This window comes from Varanus komodoensis, unplaced genomic scaffold (assembly GCF_004798865.1).
Source record: "Varanus komodoensis strain SLA01 unplaced genomic scaffold, ASM479886v1 scaffold75, whole genome shotgun sequence".
NCBI lineage: Eukaryota > Metazoa > Chordata > Lepidosauria > Squamata > Varanidae > Varanus > Varanus komodoensis.
Genome location: NW_025336416.1, coordinates 201,715 through 222,764, shown reverse-complemented (window position 1 = coordinate 222,764; position 21,050 = coordinate 201,715). Strand labels below are relative to the sequence as shown.

The 21,050-nt window shown below is 40.2% G+C and overlaps 1 protein-coding gene across 14 annotated transcripts in view; it reads right to left on the bottom strand.

Moving 5' to 3' along the window:
- The window catches only part of PTK2 (protein tyrosine kinase 2), a 235,638-nt gene that overhangs the window by 45,735 nt on the left and 168,853 nt on the right, over window positions 1–21,050 (bottom strand). For 10 of the 14 annotated variants that reach the window (XM_044452826.1, XM_044452827.1, XM_044452828.1 and 7 more), the window contains 4 exons: window positions 13,400–13,417; window positions 9,266–9,322; window positions 6,488–6,585; window positions 3,739–3,823 (listed from right to left, as the gene is read on the bottom strand). In XM_044452826.1, the coding sequence (XP_044308761.1) occupies window positions 3,739–3,823; window positions 6,488–6,585; window positions 9,266–9,322; window positions 13,400–13,417 (258 nt within the window). Of the gene's footprint in view, window positions 1–3,738; window positions 3,824–6,487; window positions 6,586–9,265; window positions 9,323–13,399; window positions 13,418–14,534; window positions 14,619–21,050 lie in introns of all 14 variants that reach the window. The other 4 variants (XM_044452822.1, XM_044452824.1, XM_044452825.1 and 1 more) reach the window with 2 other exon arrangements.

The window sequence follows — 21,050 nt, the reverse complement described above, 5'->3', positions numbered from 1 at the left end:
GGGTTAAGTCTGCTTAATTAATGCCTTTCAGTAAAACATCTACCTCAGTTTGGCCAAGCCTTAGCCAAGCAACACGCATCTTGCGTAACTGCACAAAATTGATAGTAGGCATGATGGTGGCGGCACTGACAGAGAGCTGTATTGTGGCCCAGCTTTTTTTTTTTAGGTTTATTCTATGTCTTACCTATAAATAATGTTTATAAATAATTCAGCAATTCATTCCTTTTTAGAAAGAAGAGGGAAAATGGACCACTCGTGAGATAGATGTGTGATGATGTTACAGTGGTGAAAGAACACAGTGCTGACATACGTATGATGTTCACACACACACAAAAACCTCATTTAGTGTTTTGCTTTGTATCAGATCTTGTTTGTTATGAGCATAATTACCCTATTATCAGTCCCAGCAGCATAACAGCAATACCTTGCACATAATAAAATGTGCATCTATTTACTCATGCTGTGGAAGAGATAGCATTTTCTGGCTCAACTGGATATATCAGCCTTTTATCTCATGGCACACACAGAAGCATTCCAAAAGCATATATTAAACCATTTACCGCAACTCCAAATTTATGAGTGAAATTCACTCCTCTCTGTAATTCTTCATTTTATGTTTTGGAAGGCTGGAAAGCAGCGTCATTTTTGCCAAGGGCCATTCTTACCAAAATTATATCATCACAATACAAATAATTAATGTAATTAACATGAAAAAATATCAAACACTTCACCTGTAATCACGGGAGGTGGCCTGGCACAAAAACATTGTAACATGGAGGCATACAAGGTGCACATAAGCGAACAGTTTGCCATATGCTAAGTGTGTGGGCATTCTGTTCGCTTCCGAAAGGCATGCTACAAAGCACTGTAGTATAAAGTTAAATTCTTTGCCATTTCATCTTAAGCTACTGGCTTATTCAGTATATTTGTGTGTAGCACATCAGCATTGCAATTCAACAGATTCATGACGCAGAGTACAGTATTAAGAACCAGCAAAAACACGTTAAAATATCTTAGACAAAAGCAGTATTGTCTGCACACAGCACAGAGACTAGAAGCCAAAATCAAACATTGAAATATGGAAATTAAAAGCCTGCATAAAAAGAAAAATCACAATCTCCCATCTAGGCCGGGTGTGCTCTGGCAAGCTGAGGCTCAGTCCAGGCTCTTTGATGGGAGACAAACAAAGCTAAGATGCAGTTGTTCTGGATGGAATTACGTACTTTCTGTAGGAACAGGTTCCCAACCTGGGAGCACTCCTGAACTCAGGATTCTTCCTGGAAGGTCAGGTGGCTACTGAGGCCAGCTGCAAGTTTAACCAGCGCTTTCCTAAGCCAAGGCTGATCTAGCCATAAATATTCTCTAAATGATTGCTAGTCTTGAATTAAATGCCCTGGCTTCCAGTTAATTTCCAAGCTCAAAAAAGCGTTGAACAGCATTGGCTCAGGGTATCTGAGAGACCACTTTATTCCATATCAGTCTGCCTTTTATTTGAGATGTTCCTCAGAGACCCTGCCCTGTGTCCTGCTACTAGGAGAGGGTATGCTGGTGAGTACATAAGCCTGTGGGAAACTACCTCCCAGTGGAGGTCAGGTCAGTTCCATCCCTTCCAAGTAAAAATGGCATTGTTTTACCAATATTTGGGGCTTTTAAAATTTTACTTGGCATGTTTCTAAATAACATTCTATTTTTACGATGTTATGGTTTTACTGTTTCATTGCTTTGAGGAGCTTGGTGGTCTGATAACATGAATTAACAGTATTTTATTATAGGTTAAGTTTATACAGAAACTTCAGGAAATTCCATTGTAAAAACTAGGGGCAGAAATTCCCCCCCCCCCAAAAAAAACCCACAGACCAACACTATACATGTGCAGTGAACACATTAACACACACTTTAAAACTGGATTTGCATATATCTACAGCTGGCTGTCATCATGGACTGTTATGCACAAGTGGGGAAGAGAGAGAGTGACTTCCACTTTTACGCAACCACTCCTTACTCAACTCAGCCCATTCATATTGAATCAGCCCAGTGAGGGTGATTAGCACACTCGCATTACTGTTGTTTATCCCCCAGTGCTGCTGCTGTTTCATCACACTGAATAACCTATGGATGGAGGTGGGTGGCCCCTGCCTTCCACTCATTCCCAAATCCTCACACAGCAGCATCACATGTGCACTGGCCCAATCTCCTGTCCGGCACCTGACTCGATGAGGGTTCAGCATGGTTCATTGACGGTGAGCCTTGAACTGCAGAGTCCACCTACGAACTGAGTTTTTCCCCACAAGGTCAGCATTTAGGAATGGTCAGCAAGGTCAACTTTTAAGATTAGGCCATGGAAAGATATGAGCGATGCTGGTACTGGAAGCCAGATAGGTTTCTTTGGACCTTTCTCCAACAAGGAACAGAGCAGGAGTGAAATAAAGTAAAGCCGGATTTAGGCGCGGTTTCCCTGCAGACTGGGGCTTGGACTCTTTTAAAAAGGCTTGGCCTGTTTCAGCAATCTTGGGATGGGATGGGATGGGATGGGATGAATGCAGCCGTGTCATGCTACTATCCTCATTGCTTGAGTTCAGAATTTGGGGGTGATAATACAACCGTCTCTGAATGCAGGGAGTGACCTCCTAGGTCCTTCTGGAGAATTGAGTCCTGGTAAGACCTATGACACCATTCCAGGCAAAATCCTCTCCCATTAACTCTGAAGCCTATTCCTCAGAGGACAAGGAGTTGACATTGCTGAGGACAGGAGTTTGGTGACCCAGTCCATGACAGCCTGCTGTGATCTGTATTATCTGTTATATAAATGGAAAGCTTTTTGTGAGCACTGCTGCTTTGGAAGAAAGAGATCGGAATGATTTCCAACAGATACATAAAATTAATAAAAACATTAATTTGACCCTTTCCAAATGGTAGCCAAACTTTTAAAAACTGGATGTGCTGAAAGAGCAGAAAAATAGCTTTTGGAAATGGAGACTATTCTGAGATATACTGGTGTTACTGCTCTGCTCACTCATTAAATTATATTATTGCTTGTGAAGAAGTCCAGGCCCCTTTCTGGAAGCCACAGACATGTAATGTCTAAGTTCTGTGCAAATCCAGCGATGCGATTCAGTTTCCGGGTTGCCACAGATTTAGTTCCTCACCCATGAAATGTGAATCTTGATGAAGTAACAAAAATGTTGTGAGGACAAAAAGGACTAGGAAAAAGCGACACACTTCACAAGTAATCCAGAGTGTTAATATAGTGAGCCACTTGCATGAAATGTGGGGAAAGCTGCATTTTAGAATTATTACTCGAGCATTAAAAAAAAAAAGTTCAGCCGAGCAAGTACCCTGAAATAAGGAGATGATCCGTGCTGTCCTTTACATGTCTACTCAGAAGTACAACCTATTAAATTGAATGAGATGCATTGCCAGGTAAGCATCTATAGGACCATAACCTAAATGACACAAGAAGGCCATGGACAGCTTATTAATGTCAAACCTCATAATGCTTTGGGGTATTTATTTACATGCCCCTGCCTCCTAGAAGTTAGCATTTACTGTTGCTACACATTCAATGTCACTTTAGCAAAGCATGAAGGCTAGAACACTTTGTTTCACAACCAGATCAGTGAATAAATGCCAGGAACCCCAGGATTCTAAGGGAATCCTACATTTTTTGCCCACACACTTTGTGTTGCCACCCTAAACTTGCTTAGGATGTGAACAAGAGGAAGAGATTTCATGACTTACAGGCTTCTTGTAAGAATTTTTCTCTCACGCTGTCTGAGGTACAGTTTTTACATGTTTTGATTGCTACTGCCAAGGCGGGGTTTTCCTGTAAGACAGAAAAGCCACACTATAGACATGAAGATCACATAGGCACTTATTAAGATATGTAACCTACAGATATGGGAGAGAATTTTTGCAAAAATCATGTTAAGTTATATTCATCTAGATTATTTCAGGTAATTCAGATACATTGGTGATGCTCTTTAAAGGAGGTACTACATGTAAGTAGCTTTAATTGTTTTGCAGCAGATCAAAATACTGTTAAGCATGTATTGCATGGTATAGGAATTAAGAAAAATGGCAGCTGCTGAAACATTCCATGTTTCTACTTCTTGCCACCACTTAAATATACCTTTACATTATTAATGGGACCATCCAGAGTATAAACATGCAGGGTCCCAGACCTAAAATGGGAAACTCTGGGAGATGCTGAAAAGGTATGTCATTATTATTTTTTTCTTACATAATCAGTCACAAAATACCTATTAAGGGAGTATTTTAAAATATTACAGTAATATCTGTATAATATAGCAATATTGCATTCCAAATTACAAATATCACAATCCAAGATTGTTGTCTGCAGTGACATTGAAAGCTGCATATTCTTCACTTTTTCATAGATGAAAGAGATATGCTCATGTGTGAGCAATGAAGCCAAGTGAAGAGTCTGCTAGCTCAGCAGAAAGGCTTAGGCACACAATCCCGAGAAGACAGGAGTGCAGCTGCAGGCAGGCAGATAACTGCATATGAAAAACCAGTGATGAAGCTACCAAGTATATAAGGAAAGACAGGTATAGCTTCTGTGACCATTAATCTTTAGAAATGTGAAAACCTGAAACATTATAAGAAGCCATTAACTAAAGAGCTGTCAGTTAATCAATCAACAACAGAGAATTCTTCAATTAAGTAATAGAATCCTCTTGCACAGTCATTCCCCACTCCCTATTGAACAAACTTCAGGCAGTCTCCTCACATTTACAATTAAGAAGCAGGTTTTATAAAAGTGATGCCATATTTCCCACATGAATTCAAGTCCTAGCACCTTTCCCTTTACAAATTCAACACTGACCCTACCTCTACTTAAAAGCAAACTTCAATTAGAGAGCACAGTCTACCTCCTTCCATACACCATTTCACTTTTGGCAATTTTTTTAATAAAAAATGAATGTATTTTTACAATCCCTCCCTGCTCAGTGTTGTAGAGAAGCACTCCATTTACTATCTCCCCTATAACCACACACCTGAATTTGTATCCAATTATACAGGTCATGTTTTCAATAATATTCCTGGAACAGAATATTTTTCCTACAGAAAAGCACATGTGAGCAAGTACAGAGTATGTTTTTACAGGAATGACTGCCCTCTCCTCATTATAGTCTCTCCCCAGCTCCTGCCAGGCTCAAAGCATGTGATGTCCGATCCACCATTCTCCATATTTGAGGTGACTCAAGAACACCAATTCTACCACTTGATTTAACAGTCAGCTTTTCAACGTTTCAATCAATCCCTTTGGTTAACCAGATTTCAAGGAAGGAAATGAGAAGCTGGAGTGCCTTTTAAAGCATCATGAAAAATTCCTCTCTACCACACACACTCTAACTCCAAACTCTACTCATACCTACCACCTCTAAAGTCTGGAAGGAATTGCACTAGATATGGCCTCTGTTCCCCATAATTACATCTATTTTCCAATGTACTGAAATAGATTTGTCATGTATTAGGTATTACATATCTAATTCCTCATTATTATGGAACATCAAATTCATGTTAAGGCGAGACTGAGGGAACTGGGGCTTTCCAGCCTGGAGAAGAAGAGACTCCAAGGGGATCTCTTGGCGACATACAGGTTTGTGAGGGGGTGGCACACGGAGGTGGGTAGAGACCTGTTTTCCCCTGCAGAGGAAGGCAGGATGTACTCCAATGGCACAAAGCTCAGGGAACCCAGGTTCAATTTGTATGCCAGGAAGTCCTTCCTGACAGTCAGGACCCCGAGGGTATGGAATGGGCATCCACAGGAGGTGGTTGAGGCCCCATTGGTGAGGATGTTCAAGGACAGGCTGGACATGCACATGGTGGGCATGTCATGAGCAGCGCCGGGGGTGAGACTAGATGGCCCGGGAGGCCCCTTCTGACGCGCTCTGTTTCTATGTTCTATTTATTTATGCTTGAGGAGTTTTCCATTTTCCATTTTATACTGTAGCACCAAGCATACATACTGCTACCTGAACGAATTGCAAAAGTCTACCATAGAATAGGAAAGATTTTCAGGGCACTTAAAAAAAAAACCCAATTAATTAATTCAGATTTCTCTCACATAAGATGACCCAAATTTAAAAGAATATGAATTTCCATCATTGATCTGTCTGTCTGTCTTTCTGGTACCAGCAGAATGGGACAGCATGTTAAATCACTATCATGTGAAGGCTTCTAAAATAATAAAGAATTCTATTCCATATTCTATAAACAAAGGACTGACTTCCCACAACTCACCCCATTTAAGCCATTTAAGTACATGAGGGAAAGTAGCTTTTCGTTTCCCAGGTCAAAATCCAAAAGAGAACAGTGGGCTCCATTCAGTTCCCATGGTGGGACCCTTTTGCAACTGTGTTCTTTTGGTAGTATACAACACACCAAACAATGTTCTTTAGCAGACAGCAGAAGACAGAGGGGAGAGAACTGTGAAAAGCATGAGAACATTAAGGATACCTACTGGGGTCACGTAAACTCCTTGGTGAACGTCTCCAAACTGCCCTTCGCCAATGCAGCGTCCCAGTTCAATCCGTTCTCTCTGAATTTCGTAATCCCTGGCTATTGGAATACAATGCAATACTCAGTACTAGCTCTCACAAAAGACCGGCATTTGAAAAACAGATTGGAGTTTGCTACACGCAATCAATACAAATACTGTCTGTAAAGTGGAAACCTCTTAAACAACTGTTTGGATGAAAACCCTGAAAAAGGTGTTGTGGAATCCAAAGATACTGAATTAGTTCCAATTTGTTTAGTCATATTAATGCAATAAATGTAATTAAAATACCTTAATTTGGTTATGACCTATGGGATCACATGGAAAGAAATGTAAGTAGCCTAGATTATATGCGTTAGCAGTATGTTTAAGAGCTCTCCACTGGATGATATTTTGGTGCCTGACACTGTAATCCTATGAACATGTCCCTGGGAGTAAACTTCACTAAACACAGTGGAAATTATTTCTGCGTAAACATGTATAGGATTGCACTGTGAAGCAGCAGATCAGCCAAGAGTATTTTCAAAGAGGTGTGCGGAAGGATGGGAAAAGGAACAGCATATTTATTAAATGAAAAGCAATACTAAAATATTCCGCTATTTAATGCAAAACTGACTTCAGAATATGCTTTATTTACCTATTTCATTACAAAACTGCTTATTTCCAAGAAGAACAGTGGCTTTCTAGATTCATTCATTATGCCGGAACACTACATTTACATCATTGTTTGTAAGACAAAGTTAGAATGGCTGACACTATAAAAAATAGGCTTGTAGTGGCCTACAATCTTTTTAATGCATTTTCCTCTTTAAAATCCCAAAGCTATCAGATATATCAGCTTAACTGCACAACACTTTATTAATAGAGAGTCAACATTCTTTAAAAAGAATAAATAAAACACATCATTCCAAAGTTGCAAGCACAGAGATTATGAAAGGGATCTCCTGTTACCTTCATCTATTCCATAGCTTTCTGCAGTGCAATTAAGAGAAAAATCAAACACTTGCTTAGAAACTGCTTCTTGAAATTCAGAATACATTCGGAAAAATATTTTTAATATTGAGAGGGGAAGCATACACTTCTTGCTTTAAGTTAGTGAGGGTTCCCAAAGTATGACATCTATATTTCTTTTTTATCACCATCTTTGTAACATTGTACATGCAAGGACGTCAGCTGTAACACCTATTCCAGTCTTTTTCTGTAAGCTAAAGGAGGCTTTTGGATAGGGCTGTTATATGCAGTGTGTGGTTATCTTTTCTCATTGGCTTCAGCCAAGCCTCAAAGAACCATTCAATTACGTTTTTCCTCTAGTAGTATTCCCTATTATATGCCCATTTGATATACAATGCACAGTCTTGCATTTTCTAGTTCTTCTTTCATGTGTGAGGTGAGCAGAATTACAGCCTCCACTTTCAGTTCTGAATAGCTCCAGTTTTTCATTACATCTGGATGCTCAAAGCCGTGGTTTATTCTAACTATCGTTTCTGATGTTCTTCCCAAGTCTGGTTATAAGAGCATTTTATTCAAAACTGATGGTGGAAGCTGTCAATCACCAGATAGAGGAAGTGGAAATTACTGCAGTTTGTTCTCATGGCAAGAATGCATGGTTTACAGTTGTTCCCAGGCAGTCCCTCATCTAAATTGAAGACAAAACAGCATGATCCACATAAAAGTGGGAAGTAGAATGAGGCCCCAGAAAAGAACAAAGTTTTCAGAAAAATAAAAGCAATCACAAGGGAGAATGACCGCCCATGGCCCAATGTGGACTGAGCACGCTCAGTGGCTATGGAATGCTGACTAACTGTTATGAAGAGCAGGTGGTGAGGGAATACAATGGTGAACCGAAATTCTGAAACAGGAGCACTCAATATTGTAAAATCTGTCCCATTTGTATTTTGTGGATCATCCGGGGCTTTTCATTTCACTGTCTGCTCACTGACTGAATCATATCTTTTTCAGGGAAGTAAGAGAACTTTATTCTTCTTCTGCATCAATAAACATGTGCATTAGCACAAATCCACCCCAAAGTTAAAAATGGTCCACAGAATCCAGAAAAACCCACTCTTCGGGTGTGGAATCTGCTGGTCTAATGGTCAGAAATCTGTTCTCAGACATCCCTAGTTGCAGGTTCCACCTGTCCTCACTAAATTAAGAGCTAATGCAGTCACAATAAAGCCCCACTGAAGTAATGCTCTCTGACAGTGGACTGTACTATTTCAGACTGAAGTTGGGAGGTTTAACGCCAATAAATGCTCCCCAAATTAGTCATTATACATTTTAACATAGCATGAGAGGAAGGCTTCTTCCCTCATACATCCCTTTATGTGTGTCTAGGGAAAACATTTAACGGATAAATCCTGCACTGCCAACAGAAACATTACAAGCCAGCAACATGTGAAGCTTCTGTCCATACATTTTAACGCTCACATTACTTGACAACTGAAATATTTCATTAAGAACAATTTCTAAGCAGATGCTATGTATTTCTAATTTCTACGGATCAATGTAACTGCCTAACAAATTAAAAACTTTGTTTCAGGAAACAAGCTCACAAAGCACAACCTTGCCCATATGGCATTCGGATATCTTCATTCTATGACCCCCAAGTTTCCTAAACATTAAGGCCACTAGACCCAATGGGCTGAAAATGGCATTACTACAGATGTGTCTCATTAAGTCATTTGTTGATTGCAGTTGTTCTTTATGGATACAAAATCCTTCACAATTAGTAACTTTACTTACTTGAAGGCATGGTGTAAGTATCTTCTTCATCTATAATCTCTGCATAATCATCAGTTTCTGAAAGGAAGGAATCAGGAGAGTTTCAAGAAGACCAAACTGCAACTTGAGAGATGGTAAATGCCCCCATTTCCCACGTAAAAACACAAAAACCTGCAACCTTTTCACCTCTATATAAATCTGCTTAGGCCATCATGACTAAATCCTCCCAATGTGAAAGTTATTCATGGAAACTCAGATTACCTCATTGCCTGTGTTACACTACACAGACTTGTTTTTGAATGGTTAGCGACAGAAACTGAATGTATCTTTTATTAAGCAGTAGACAGTTCTCTGTTTAGATCTATTAGACAAAATATGAATAATTCCTATCCGTATCATCAAAAGAAAATTTCCTGCCATGAACCCCACTACAAGCCAATGGATTTGGAGGCAGGAAAAGATAATAATGAAAAGGCATTTATACAGTGCAAGCAAGGATGAACTTTGAAGGTTGTATACACTGAGGATGCAGGATTCACAGCAGCAAAAGTCTGTGCTTTGTTACAGCCTGGCAATCTAATAAGTCCTTGCTTCTTCTCTTTTTTTTTCCTTTTCTTTTCTTGCAAGTACCTTAAAGCAACAGGAGTCTTTTTCCAGCAAATTCTGATTTTAATTTAGCTGTATATCCATTTTGTCTAGGATATTAAAATTCATTTAAAATTGTACAATCAGTTATTAACTAATGCTAAGTAGCAAGCATGTTTTTAAAGATCTTCTTTGGGTGACCATACCAAGCCAAGCCCATTCCTGCCAATGCTTTTCCTGGGTCTTTAGGATATAGTGGGAGGTTTTCCTGCCTCTTAACTTGAATTGCCAAGGACTGAACCTGGAGTATATATACTCCAAGTGTGCACTTCCATTATTAAACTATGATGCCTCCTCTATGGATTTACATAATTCTTAAAACATGTGTTCTTCTGTTCCATACTGTTTAAAAGAGCATGGACAACATCACATTGAGACAGAGTCCAGAAGCTACTATTTTAATTACTTATTAGTCCGCAGCCTCCCTACAAATGCTTCAGGGATTCTGCCAGGGTTAAACATGAGTAAGAAAGTTTGAAGGGGCTCCTGCTCATGTTTAACCCTGGCAGAATCCCTGAAGCATTTGGGAACTCTTTTAGTAGTATCCGCACACCCTTTTCAGGCCTTGCCATTCAACCCAATAAGATCAAATGCAAGGATAGGCCCTGTGCCCCTGACATGTGCTTCCACATTCTGTTTGAGCGTAATGCCCCAACAGGTCTTTGATACTAGTATTTATGTAATATATTTATATTCCACTTTTTCCTGCAAGGAATAAAAGTATGCAATTCTTTACTGTCTCTCAGACTCCAGTTTCTCCTAATCTCTTCCCTGCTTCCAACTGTCAATCCCAAAAGCTCCTCCTCACTCCTACAAGGATACCCTCCTACCATGATACCCCCAAATAGTAAAACTATGGTGTTATTAAATGTGAAGAGTACACAATAGTGTACATGGTGTTGTACTCTTGCACTAAACACGTAAGTGGGTTTCAACCACTTTTCAATTCCTGTTGTGTTTAGTGAGAAGCATTCAAAATCAAGAGTGCTATACATATACTTGTCCACATTTTGCATTAGATGGCAACAAGTAAAGTCCCTTTTCTCCTCAACTGATCTGCTGGATTCAACCACTGAATGTTCTGTTCTTCTTAAATCATGCTCAATCACGGGCTTTTGGAGCAAGTACCTTTCCTTCTTCTCTACTAATTCTAACCATTCTTCCTCTGCCACCTCAAGAGACTTGCTCTTTCTTTCTCCTACTGGCCATAACAGATTTTGACCCACTTCCTCTATCCTCAAAGTCCACTTGTTCTCACAGTTTCAGCTAATTCCACTACGTTAATTATTTATACATCTTATTTGACTTCTCATGTTCTTTCCATCACTAATCGGTGTCACAGTGACACTTCCTCTCGAATATTCCATTCATGTTCCATCTTGAACATGTTGAAGACAAAGCTAAGTTTTCCCATCCAAGTTCTGCTTTCTCACATAATTTTTTGCTACTCAAGAGATAGCAGAATCCCCTCCCCACCTCACATCACACGTTCAAGACAAGAACTTATCCCCACCTCATGAGTTATTGCCAAATCTTACCACTCTCATCACCTCTTCTCTCCCAAATCTGCCCTCTATGGCTCTCACTAGAAACTCCAAGCTCTAATTCATGTCCAGAGCATATTAAAGCATGACTGCTAGAGCTTTTCCCATTCTATTTGACATTCTTTTCTTCCAATATAGTGTAGCAGCTAAAACCTAATGACTGCACACAAGAAAACCAGACTCCTTCTCAGTCATGAAGCTCACTGGGTAGCCCTGGGCTTTCTCAGCCAAGCCTCAATAAAAGCGCTGTTGTAAATATAAAACTGCCCATTTAACACCAGAGCTCCTTAGTGGTAGGGCAATCTACCAACATGACACATAGAATAAAAAACCACCTCTTCCCTTCCCTTCCCTGTTAAGACCATCAGTGATATATTATTTAGTGCTGCTGCCAATGAATAAACTGTAAATAGTAGTGGTAGCAGTATTCATGGCCCTCATAAGTAAGTGGATTTGGTGTTATGGCAATAGGATGCAATAGTCAAATAGGATTATGGCTCTGTAAAGCTTAACTTTGCACAATCCTGAGCATGTAGCATTTTCCAGATAAAAGCATTTTTAAAAGCTGTGCAAGTTACCTTCCCTAGGCACTGTGAAGAGAAATCATCTGTGTTTTAGTAGATTCTGTGTCAGAATCAAAATGATTCAAAGCATGCTCAGCACACCACCCAGCAACAAAAATGTCTCTAGATGGTTTGTAAATGACCTTATCTAGTCATAAAGTGGCTTTGCAGGTCTGTTTTGGGCTTTTTCCTCTGTCTGCATTGGGGGACACTATGCAGAGACACAGGGAGAGAAAAGGTATAACCAGATCTTGCAGCTAGTCTCTACATCCCATCACAGGAAAAAATGAAACCACAGCTGCTTTTTGGTGGCAATCATAATCCCCCTTTTCAAAGAATAAACAAGCCCAAAGCACCATATCGCCTTAGACAACACCACTGCAGACTCATCAAAATAATTATATGTTGAACATTTGAAGGATGATAAAGAAGCTTGTAGAACTGAAATTAGTCCATATCAAACAGTGAGGAGGGTAGGAGATCGGTCAACCAATTTGCTCCTCACTTTCTTACTTTTCCCTTCTATATATTGCAGGACTCATGTTTGTCCATGCAAGGGAAGCTAGTCACGTTTACTGGAAAGGAGACATTTAGTTTTCCATGGTAATGTATGTCTGAGAAAAGTAATTCAAGTGCTTCAATTTGCAAGTCATTGACAAGGGAACTTGCAAAGCCATGGGACCAGATCAGAAGGCCAGGCCACCCAGCATCAGCAAAGAGGGCCGGCTTTATGGAAGCAGCCTTATCTAGAGGAATACCATTATTCACCAGATGATGTTCTATATTTCACTCCGAGCCACTTGTTGGCTTGTACTTAAGTATTCTCAGCTGCAGCAAGACAAACATCATCGCTTAAAAAACAAGCAAACAGGTTTTCAGCATCACTCCAGAAGTCACAAATGCATCTAATTTAAATATTGCCATTGCTGACACACTTCAGGCTCAGCATACAAGCTTTGGGGGAAGGTGGGGGAAAGGACATCCCAGGCTTTCAGAGCCAAACTGGACTGGCAACTAAACGTTTTTGCCCTCCGTGCATTCTAATACGACACAGCACCATTTCTTCTCCATTTTGCTCTGTATCATCAGCTGCCAGAGGCAAGGCAAGTGTTGTGATATCAAACAATGAGTTAAGATACAGCGTATTTACAGACAAGAAGGTGGCAGAAGTCAGGTGCACAATGCCACACATTCAGTAAAAGGATTAGTATGCCTCTCAGTTGCAGATTGCTTTCAGTGCACTTTGTTCCAGAAGTGTGATATTGTGCAATAGAAATCTGTAATACAAGCTGGTCTACATCTGGTTTGCTCCACTAAAAACTACTTTAGTAGCAGATGAGACTAGGACCTGCAAATAGCATGTTAGTGACACACAGACTAAAAAATATATAACCACATATTACCGTCCCCACTAATTTCATCTGTTGATCCAGGTGGCATGCAAAGAGAGATAAAACAGCAGGGGGAGGGAAGGGGAGGGACAGAGAGAAAAGGGGAAAGAAATGGGAAAATACAGTATTAAAATCACAGGTAAGCCAAACAGAACAGCAAAATGAACTGCAGTCATCTTACATGCCAAATTCAAAAGAGATCGGATGAGGTGGAGGAAATAAAGGGTGCTTACTGGAATCCAGCATCTCTGTTTCTCACTGCATGTGTCAAAATGCAAGCAAACAACCACCTAGTAATTCTAACTTCATTGAAGTTTGAAAATAAGGAAACTAAGTTGGTACACTTTTGACTGTAACAGCAATGGCTTCAGCTTCCACTACCACCCCACCCCACCTGTCCCACCAAAGAATGAATTAAGCCTACATGCAAACAACCTTGAGGCTTAAGTTACTAAATACCATTCCTATTCTGTATTTTATTACACCAACACAACACAAAACATTCTATGTAGCATACCAAAAGGTGCCATGCTGCAAGTATCTATTCAATAGAGGCACGTTCGATGTATGCTTACCACATGCCAGGCTAGCTGTGCTTTGGTTTTCTTCTTTCAGAGATATTCATGTGTTAGAATAGGTCTCCTCTCTCCCCTAACAGGGAATAGATTCCATCTATTCCAAAGAAAATGCCAAACAGTAATGCCTGCACAAGCCTTTGTTCTACACGCAGCAGCCAGCATTGCCCCCATCACTGACTAATGTAAGTTAACTCAATATACTTTCACAGTGGCTATTCTATCACATTCCACTGCATGCTGTACCAGGGGTCCAAGAATGCGTCGGCCTAAGCAGGCCACTGAGTGTAGGGTTTGGAGAGCATCGCCACTGGCTATACTTGTAATGCCTCCATAGCACTCTGCTACAAAGGCTCCATCATCCACAACACTGCAGGTATTTCCTGTGACTTACTGAGGGACCAAAGGGTGGGGGAAGGATCGGTGTGTGGAAGTCCAAAATTTCGGAGAGATTAATTCTTGGAACTCTGCTTACAATCATGCTCCAGCCTCAGGTGAACAAAACTTTTGAAAGGGTTAGTATTGTTCAGCTTGGAATTAGTCAGGCAGCCTAAAATGCAGCAGTGCAGTACCCTTCGGTGGTGATTCATGTGAACAGAAGACGAAAGGGAAAAAGTGCCTGGCTTTCTTTACTTTATGTTGACAGTGACTGACTCCTTTACCAAGAAGCAGAAAATAAAATAAAATAAAAACAGAAAAATTATTTGGAAGGCAAGGAAGATAAACATGTCAGCACATCTGCAAGGAATGAACAGAAGAAATCCCCAGCTTATCCTTATAGTTTGAAACTTCTTGAGAATATTTAAATACATGAAATCTGTATTTTCTAGCTGAACTATTGAAGACGTACATCTTTTACTGCTGATTCAATTTTTGAAACTATATTTAGCAAACAAGAACTGTTAAAAGCTCAGTATCTTCCAGCTCTCACTCATAATGCACAACAGAACATGTCATTTGCCTATAATATTGCTATATTGATGCATCATTTCTTTTACATGCATATATGAATGCAGACACAACAACACATTCTCCATATCTTTCACCGTAAAAAATGCAAAGTGTAGTGTTCTGGGAAAAATAACAACATTAAGCTGTTTCTCACTAAAAGACAACCCTACTTCAGCTACTGGTGTTTTTTGTTACTATGCAAACCTCTTTTCCTGACCCTTTCCTAAAGAAAATAACTGGTGTGTATGTGTGGGGGGATGTTAATGTCAAATTATTTCCATTCCAAAACACTGGAAGACTGGACACTGCTAATCAGAAAGAAAGGATGAGCAGGAAGCACACAGAAAGCAGCAGTCCAGCCGGTCAAAAGGATTCTCACTACCATTTTTTTTCCTTCTAAACCCTTGCAAACCCTTGTTAAAAGATATGAGGAAAGGTCCTAGTGTAAGGATAGGCAAGTACTTCTGTTTTGATTTCTGCATTGCCTCTATAATTAATATTGTATTTTGTATTATTGTTTTGATTATAGTATTATATTTTGTAAATGAATTTGCATTGCTTCTGTTTTATTGTGAGCCACCCAGAGAGCCCTATGGGCTATGAAGTGGCATTCGATTGTAATCCTCCTCCTCCTCCTCCTCCTCCTCCATACACACACATTTCATTATCTCTCACTGAACCCCAAGCTACCTTTTGGGGAACACTAGGGTCTGGGGAACTCCCATTTAAGAAAGGCTGCTGTACACTATTGCCACTTCAACAGAGAAGTCTGCACAATGACATCTCTTCTTCAGACATCTCTTCTTCCATCAACTCAAGTTCATCAAGTTTATTGATGTGTAAATTTTGAAACATAAATAGATGTTAAAAATCGAAATGCTTCCGCTTGAAGTTTTGCCTGTTTCTGATTGGTCCTGGCTCAGTGTACAAGTGGCACTATTCTGTGCCGTATGCTCTCATGTGTTCACTGAAGGGCATGTTTTATCTAGGAAGTCTTTACACACACACACCCCACTATGCTTTATAATTTGATGTAAAGTGCTGTGTCGTATCTATTTTTTTATCTATCAGTTTCTACTTCACTCAATGAATGTCTAAGAGTACTTGCCGTTACAATGTGCTCAGACATCTCCACTTTCAAAGGATTTTATTAAAATATTGCATTATTTTGCTTCACTTTGCTTTATATGTCACCACTTTATGTTAGGACATGGAAAATTTAGTAATGAAAATGCTACTCAGCAGTCACTAGAAATTATTAAGCAACAGACTGTCATGGAAACAGTGTAGAAACAAATAGTGTACACAGCCTAGATCAGCGGTCCTCAAACTTTTTCAAGAGGGGGCCGGTTGAAAGGCTGCGGTGACAGTCATGGGCCGGTGAGGTGCCGTAAGGCGTGCACAAGGTGGCATTGGGCGCACGCGGCAGTGGCTCGCTTGTTTGGAGATCTCCCAGCGAGTCCAAAACCATCTCCGAGTGAGCAAGCCACCACCGCCCCACCCGCACTGCGAGGCAGGGGTGAGCACGCGCATATGGGAGGCAGGTGGCGGCTCGCTCGCTCAGAGACCATCTCCAAGTGAGCAAGTGAGCGCGCGCACGAGCAGCGAGCAGCGGTGCGGGCCGGATGGATGGCCATGGCGGGCCGGATTCGTCCTGCGGGCCGTAGTTTGAGGACCCATGGCCTAGATGGTGCTGTGCAACCTTCCACACTGTGCATGGCAGATAACTCTGAAAAACTCTGACATTAACTCAAAAGCGGGTGCAAATCTCTTGAGTAGTATGCTATGATGGACTAAACTCCATTAAGACTAAGTTAAAAGTTGCTACTGCCATCTTCAAACAGGTTATCTGTATCATATCTGTATCAGTTATAGATCACTATTTGAAAGGACTGCTTCACACAGCAGAAATGCAATAGCTTGATTAAGATGGATTGTAGATAATAGAACCTATAAACATGAACAACCGCAGGATAGTCCATCTTCAAGTGGAGAATGCAATCAGTATGAAGCACTCCCAAGTGATGTTTACACAAGGCATATGAACTAATATTGAAGGAAAGAATATGTATAAGAAATAAAACACTTGAATTAAGGGGGGTTATATACAATTTATATAAACGACTGGGGCAAGTTATTTTCACTTTCAAAACTATAGGTCTTACGTTTCATTTCTGAAACTTAATGTTTGCTATTCTAAAACTGATCACTGGCCAAGGATAATTTCTCCAAGCTATGTTTAATCCACATTGCAGCAGAAGAATCCAAAATATATACTGTTGACAAATGAGACACTGGATTACCGGCAGCTTTATACATTGAAACTGCAAGCATGAGAAGCACAGAAATTAAATGGTTCATTTTTCAGACTCTCCAACATAGCCAACAAGAGTGTGAATCATCTTGATACATCAAACATATTTGTGTTTTTTTGGTCTAATGGTCTGGTTTGCAACTATATTAATCAAGCATCCGAGGGTCAGATGCAACTCAGTCAGGCTGCAACTTACAAGTTCTACTATGAGAACCCCATGCTGCACTTTGTCTCATCCAATAGGGCTTATCTTACGTTCTTATGAAATCTGGTAGTCTCCAGAACCAGGACACAGTTCAAAGCCTGCTACTTCGTCAGAAGTAACTACCAAGAAGTATACAGCACTGATGACACAAAAATGCCTCACTGCTTCGGACTACTACGTTCCTAGTAGAAACCTTGATTTATTTTCAGTATCTCACTGCTGCTGATGATGATGACAATGATGATGAACACGACAATCTGAAGAATTTTAAAAAAAGAACCTGACTTGGAAAGTTTCCTAAAACATGAGCCTATCAAATAAAAGTTCTCAGCTTATCACCTGGTGATACTTCCAGAAGATACCCCAGTGAAGTGGTGGCTACAAAAATCAAGGGCACAAGTGCTTGTGAAAATGATCTTGAAGGATTACAATCTACATATGAGTCAGCAGTGTGATGTTACTGCTAAAAACAAATAATGCACTTTTAGACTGCCTTAACAGGATCATAATGACCAAATAATGAAAAGCAACAGCTCTACTATGTTCTGTGCTGGTTAGGACACTTTTGAGTATACTTTTCATTTCTGGGTTCCACAGTTTAAGAACAGCATTGGCAAATTCTGGGAGAGAACCCGGAGAAGAGCAACGGGGATGGCAAGGGTTCTTCAAGCCAAGTCCTGCAAGAAGCAGTTGAAACCTGTGTTCTGTTTAAGCCTGGAGAAGAGAAGCTTTAAAGGGACAGAGAGAGCAGATGACAAGAGTTCTCAGGCAGGTGACAAAGCACAGCTGCTCTCTGCTGCTTCGCAGAGAAGGACTAGAACCAATGGACAAAAATAGCAAGGAAGCAGATTTTGGCCACCCATTACAAGAAACTCTGTAACAGTAAAGATCTGTTCAACAGTTAAATCGACTGCCTTGAAGGTGGTGGAAATACCTTCACTTGAGTTATTCAACCAGAGGCTACAAAGCCATCTATTAGGGATGCTGCAGCTCAGTCTTCCCCAACTAGCGCAGTCCGATATTTTGGCCTTCAACAACCATCAGCCCAGAACATCAAGGCCAAGTGTGAGGGATGCTGGGAGGAAGTCCAATACCTCTGGAGAAAGGCAGGTTGGGAAAGGCAGCTGTATCTTCACATTGCAGGTCTTTTCCAACTTTCACTTGTCAGGACAGCCAGCCAACCTCCTGCAACCTTCCAACTGTTCCCCTATCCAATTACAAAGAGAGACAGGGCAGTAAGCTCTCCTTCCTTTCCTACCATTCTATGTTGCTCTTCCAGAGAGAAAGGGTATGTCTTGAGAGAGGGAATATTAAGAACTCTGTTAACTAGAAAGCAAATATGGCAGGTGAAATAGTCCCTTTGACAGATTCTGCTCACAAAACATTTTTCAAAGAAAAGCTTCCTTCCCTTCCCCCTTTCCTCCCCACTTGAGTATGGCTTTGCGTTCTCTTCTTGGGGTGAACAAAGCTGAGGGCAAACAAGTACTGGATTTATGCTTTGACTCTTCCCATGTATTTATTTACTGATTCATACTTCTCCAGAAAGGAGAACAGCTGCACTAAGAGAAGGGTGATAGGCCTCTCGTTCCCATTCATCTTGCTCCAGGATGCCCATAAAAATGTGAAGACAATCTAGTCTGTGCATGCTTTTATTTATTTGATTTATTAGATTTTCAGCCTGTCCCATTAGCCACACGGCTCCCTTTATTTCAGATCTTACCTGCCTCAGATCTAGCATTGTAATGGCAGTCTGAGACTCCACAGATATTAAATGATATGGAGGGGTAAATGAAACCAGACAAGGCAACATTAATGCATGTAACAATTCATGTGAAATGCTGTGAAATGATGCAGTAAAATAGGCCAGCTTAGACATGTTGCTCTGTCTGTAACACAGAGAGCCATGGCTTCCTGGCTGCTCACCTGACCCTCCTGCAAAGTGAAAGAAGAAGGGCAGATTAAAAGATCAGGCAATTTTGAAACAACTATGCATGCCATGCTGGACTTCTCTAACCCTATCCTTATTCAATGAAAAAGGGGGATATAGTGTGAGCCCGAGCATACTCATTTCTTTCCATTTTGGTCACAACAAGGGAGCAAAGGAAACTTCTACAAGGTTCCTACAGCCATATATCTGGACCTTGCTGAACTGTGCCAAAACCCCAACAAGCATGAACCTCTGTGCAATGCTCGCTCTTTGCTGCAGCTCCTGACGAAAGGCAGATGGGGAAAAAGATGTAAATGTGAAGATTCCACCCTGAGCAGAGGCTGGGACTGGAGGAGTCCCTTCCAGCTTTTTGGTCACCCAGACAAGACTATACTTGTACAATCTAATATTTCTCCTCCCGCCAACCCCTGCCCACAACCCCCGTTCAACAGTACAGCCCCAGGTTTTTATGATATATCCATAGGGACTGCACAATAGACTCAACACGGATAATGGCTACTGGAGGATATAAAATGCATCAAAAGAGAAAGGCAACAGGGTAAGAAAATTCAAAGCCACCAAAAATAATTCTACCCACTATATGGGGCTGGTGGATAGCAGGAAATAACTTTAAATGTATGGACATGTGTAATAGTGTCTATGTTCCCACAGAGCCAGGGAAAAGAGCTACTTGCCATTCATTTTCTAGGCCAGATTCTTTGGATGTAGACCAGGTATAGACAGCCTAGCACTAGTAATATGTTTTTTTTTTTTTTCTGGGAAAAAAAATCCTTTGGAAATTAGCTAATTGGCATTGGAAAATGTCCCAATGCCCTCCAAAATGATCAAATTGGCCTCTTTATTTAACTTGTATTTAATAAATAACAGTACTTTAAAAGGAACCCATTTTCTTTTTTAAAATCCCAATATACCAAAAATATTCGACTGAAATATTTGAGCAAAGATAATTACAACATTAATTATTTAATGAACTTTAAATGTTATATTAAATAGAAAGTTTATTTGAATGCTTGCAAACATTTAAGGACAAAAGGTGATCATAGTTCTAAAAGTTCATTTTATGTATTTTATTTATTTGATGAATTTTTTGCATTTTATACGAGATTTTAATGATTGTAAGCCGCCCCGAGGCTCATGCGATGGGGCGGCATATAAGTTGTCTAAATAAATAAATGAATAAAAATAAAACTGTAGGACATGTATAATAAAAATAGTTATTACTTTATTCCATACAATCAAAGGCTTAGTATAATAAAGAACAGAAATGCTGTTAAAACCAAGGAGCAGAAATTTGATTCTCTGCTTCTTTGTTATGAAGGGGAAAGTGAGGTATCTTGTCAGCTATCTATAAAGTGGTGCCATGATTCAAGCCTCTGGGATACAAGTCACTTTAAATACCGTCAAAGAACAAACAGCTCTCTTTCTGCAGGTTGTGATGGCATCACCACAGCTGGTTTTGCACATTAGACTATAAGCTGTCAAAACTCTGCTGAGCTGTAAGTCAGTATTAATTGTGCATTGTGTGCATCTGTTGCTTTATTATTCAGTGCCATTCAGACACATTCATTGCCAAAGTGTGCCTCTTCTAAGCAATTTTATGCAACATAATTTCCTTTATAGCAAGTTGGTGCATTTAGAAGAAAAACCTAAAGGGACTGTCTCCTGTGGAA